Source organism: Priapulus caudatus, unplaced genomic scaffold (genome assembly GCF_000485595.1).
Source record: "Priapulus caudatus unplaced genomic scaffold, Priapulus_caudatus-5.0.1 Scaffold1556, whole genome shotgun sequence".
Lineage (NCBI taxonomy): Eukaryota > Metazoa > Priapulida > Priapulimorpha > Priapulimorphida > Priapulidae > Priapulus > Priapulus caudatus.
In genome coordinates this window covers 55,202-58,625 of record NW_014578617.1, presented here as the reverse complement: position 1 = coordinate 58,625, position 3,424 = coordinate 55,202, and the positions used below count along the sequence as shown (strand labels likewise).

Sequence of the window (3,424 nt, the reverse complement as noted above, 5' to 3'; positions counted from 1 at the left end):
GATGTCTCTTCTCTCTCTCTCTCTCTCTCTCTCTCTCTCTCTCTCATATTCCTCTCTGCTGTAATCTCCTGTCGCGTGTCTCGTGTCTGTCGGTCTAGTCTTATACCTTCTCATGTACTCTGTCTCGTCCCTAGGCTCTCTCTGTCGGGCCCTGTCTCTACTCGCTGTTCGTCGCTCTCTCTGTCTGTTCGCTGTCGTCTCTATCTCCTCTTTCTCTCTCTCTCTCTGGGGTCTCTGCTCTCGGGCGCCTTCTGCTCGTCTCTCTCTATGCTCCCCGCTCCGTCTCCTGCTCTCTCTATGAGTACAGACAAACTAAGTGTGTGTTTTACATTCAATCTTGCAGACGTACGTGGCTAACATCCTCATAGCCGTCAATCCGTATCGTGAGATAAAGAACATCTACTGCGTCGACACGATCCGTCACTACAAGGGCAAGTCGATCGGCGTCATGCCCCCGCACGTGTTCGCCATCGGTACGTGCACGCCGGCGCCATCTATTGGGACATAATGACAAATATTGTATTTTTTTATATTTTTTTTAAATTTAATGTTCGTTCGTAAACAATTGTTGATTCCCAGTATGTTTCTAAATTTGTGTTGAATTTGTTTTAAATTTTATCTTGTCGTCGATTTCCTAATTGCGGCGTTTTCTCGACTGCACACTGTCGAGCTCGGTACGTCCACTGGCGCCCTCCACATTCACTTCAAGAGATTACTTCTCTAAAAAAACGACTTTTTTCCTCCTCATCGACTTGAACCCTCTGATCGATCGATCTTCCTTTACTTAGACTGGCACCGTCTCGTTACGTTGCAGCGGACAAGGCATACAGGGACATGCGCATGCTGAAAGAAAGCCAGTCTATCATCGTTTCGGGAGAGGTGGGCGCGGGAAAGACGGAGAGCACCAAGTACGTTCTACGCTACCTGACGCAGAACTGGGGTTCGCACGCTGGCCCGATAGAAGAACGCATACTGCAGGGTGAGTCGTCAGGGCAACGTCACGTGTTTGAATGAAGTGGTAGGCAGGCAGATAGGCAGGTAGGTAGGCAGGCCGGCAGGTATGCAGGTAGGCAGGCAGGCAGGTATCCAGGTAGGCAGGCAGGTAGGTAGGTAGGGAGAACTGGGGTTCGCACGCCGGCCCGATAGAAGAACGCATACTGCAGGGTGAGTCGTCATGGCAACGTCACGTGTTTGAATGAAGTGGTAGGCATGCAGGTAGGCAGGTAGGTAGGTAGGCAGGCAGGTAGGCAGTTAGGCAGGCAGGCAGGTATCCAGGCAGGCAGGCAGGTAGGTAGGTAAGGAGAACTGGGGTTCGCACGCCGGCCCGATAGAAAAACGCATACTGCAGGGAGAGTCGTCATGGCAACGTCAAATGAAGTGGTAGGCAGGCAGGTAGGCAGGTAGGTAGGCAAGTAGGGAGGTAGGCAGGTAGGTAGGCAGGTAGGGACGTAGGCAGGCAGGCAGGTATGCAGGCAGGCAGGCAGGTAGGGAGGTAGGCAGGCAGGCAGGTATGCAGGCAGGCAGGCAGGTAGGTAGGCAGGCAGGTATCCAGGCAGGCAGGTAGGTAGGTAGGTAGGGAGAGCTGGGATTCGCACGCCGACCCGATAGAAGAACACATACTGCAGAGTGAGTCGTCATGGCAACGTCACGTGTTTGAATTAAGTGGTAGGCAGGCAGGTAGGCAGGTAGGGAGGTAGGCAGGCAGGCAGGTTTGCAGGCAGGCAGGCAGGCAGGTAGGCAGGTAGGGAGGTAGGCAGGCAGGCAGGTAGGCAGGCAGGTAGGGAGGTTGGCAGGCAGGTAGGGAGGCAGGCAGGTAGGCAGGCTGGTAGGCAGGATGGATATGGATATATGGGATATATGGGTATATGGATTATGGTTATGGATATATCGGGTATATGGATTATGGTTATGGATATATCGGGTATATGGATTATGGTTATGGATATATCGGGTATATGGATTATGGTTATGGATATATGGGTATATATGGATATATGAATTATGGATATATGGGCTATATGGTGTACATGCGATTTTCTATCGGCTCGTCCATTTACGTATGACAGTATGAGTGTGTGCTTGCAGCCAATCCTCTTCTGGAAGCCTTCGGAAACGCAAAGACGGTGCGCAACAACAACTCAAGCCGATTCGGAAAGTTCGTGGAGATCCACTTCTCGTCGCAGGTGCGTCGTGCGCCAGGGGGCGCCACCGTAGTACCGAGAAGCTCATAGATCTCTTGTTCGTCATTCATTGATCTGTCGATCGTTGATCTGTCGATCATTAATCTATCGATCATTGATCATTGATCTGCCAATCATTGATCTGTCGGTCATTGATCTGTCGATCGTTGATCATTGATCTGTTGATTGTTGATCATTGATCTGTCGATCGTTGGTCTGTCGATCATTGATCGTTGATCTGTCGATTTTTGATCGTTGATCTGTCGATTGTTGATCTGTCGATCGTTGATTGTTGATTTGTCGATCATTGATTGCTGATCTGTCGATCATTGATCATTGATTGTTGATCTGTCGATCGTTGATTGATGATCTGTCGATCATTGATCGTTGATCTGTTGATCATTGATTGTTGCTCTGTCTATCGTTGATCTGTGGATCGTTGATATGTCGATCGTTCGAGGGGGCGTGGCCGGTGTTGTGTGTTAGAACTTAGATCGTGTGAGGGTGTGCGCGCATGTTACTGAGTACGAGGGTGTGTCTGTATGCGTGTAAGAGGCTGCGAGGGTAGCGTAGGTATGTTTCTGCATTTGCCTGTTGCAGTATGCAAAAGTCCGCTGCAGGAGTCCCTGCAAAATGTCTGCGCGTTTCTCGCGCGTTACATGTCGTGAGGGTAGCATATGTACGTGTCTGTGTGTGCGCGTAACATGCCGCGAGGGTAGCGTATGTACGTGTCTGCGTGCGCGCATAGCATGCCGCGAGGGTAGCATATGTACGTGTGTCTGTGTGAGCGCGTAACATGCCGCAAGGGTAGCGTATGTTCGTGTGTCTGCGCACGCGTAACATGCTGCGAGGGTAGCATATGTACGTGTCTGCGCGCGTTTCAGGGCATCGTTGACGGCGGGTACATCTCGCACTACCTCCTCGAGAAATCGCGCATCTGCGCGCGCGTAACATGCCGCGAGGGTAGCGTATGTACGTGTGTCTACGCGCGCGTAACATGCCTCGAGGGTAGCATATGTACGTGTCTGCACGCGTTTCAGGGCGTCGTCGACGGCGGCTACATCTCGCACTACCTCCTCGAGAAATCGCGCATCTGCGTTCAGAATAGAGAGGAGCGAAACTACCACGTCTTCTACCAGATGTGTGCCGGCGCCCCCGCGCAGATGAAACAGCAACTACGCCTCGGCAGCCCCGACCAGTTCCACGTACGTGACGCGCCACCTGGCGGGGGGAGTGGGCAGGCG

General features: G+C 51.9%; 1 protein-coding gene across 1 annotated transcript in view; it reads left to right on the top strand.

Annotated features, from left to right (window-relative positions):
• The window catches only part of LOC106816995 (unconventional myosin-VI-like), a gene marked incomplete at its 5' end in the record, with an annotated part of 54,404 nt that overhangs the window by 3,262 nt on the left and 47,718 nt on the right, over positions 1 to 3,424 (top strand). Inside the window, 4 exon segments of the mRNA XM_014821638.1 lie at positions 344 to 473; positions 815 to 979; positions 2,086 to 2,183; positions 3,221 to 3,385. Of these exon segments, the coding sequence (XP_014677124.1) occupies positions 344 to 473; positions 815 to 979; positions 2,086 to 2,183; positions 3,221 to 3,385 (558 nt within the window).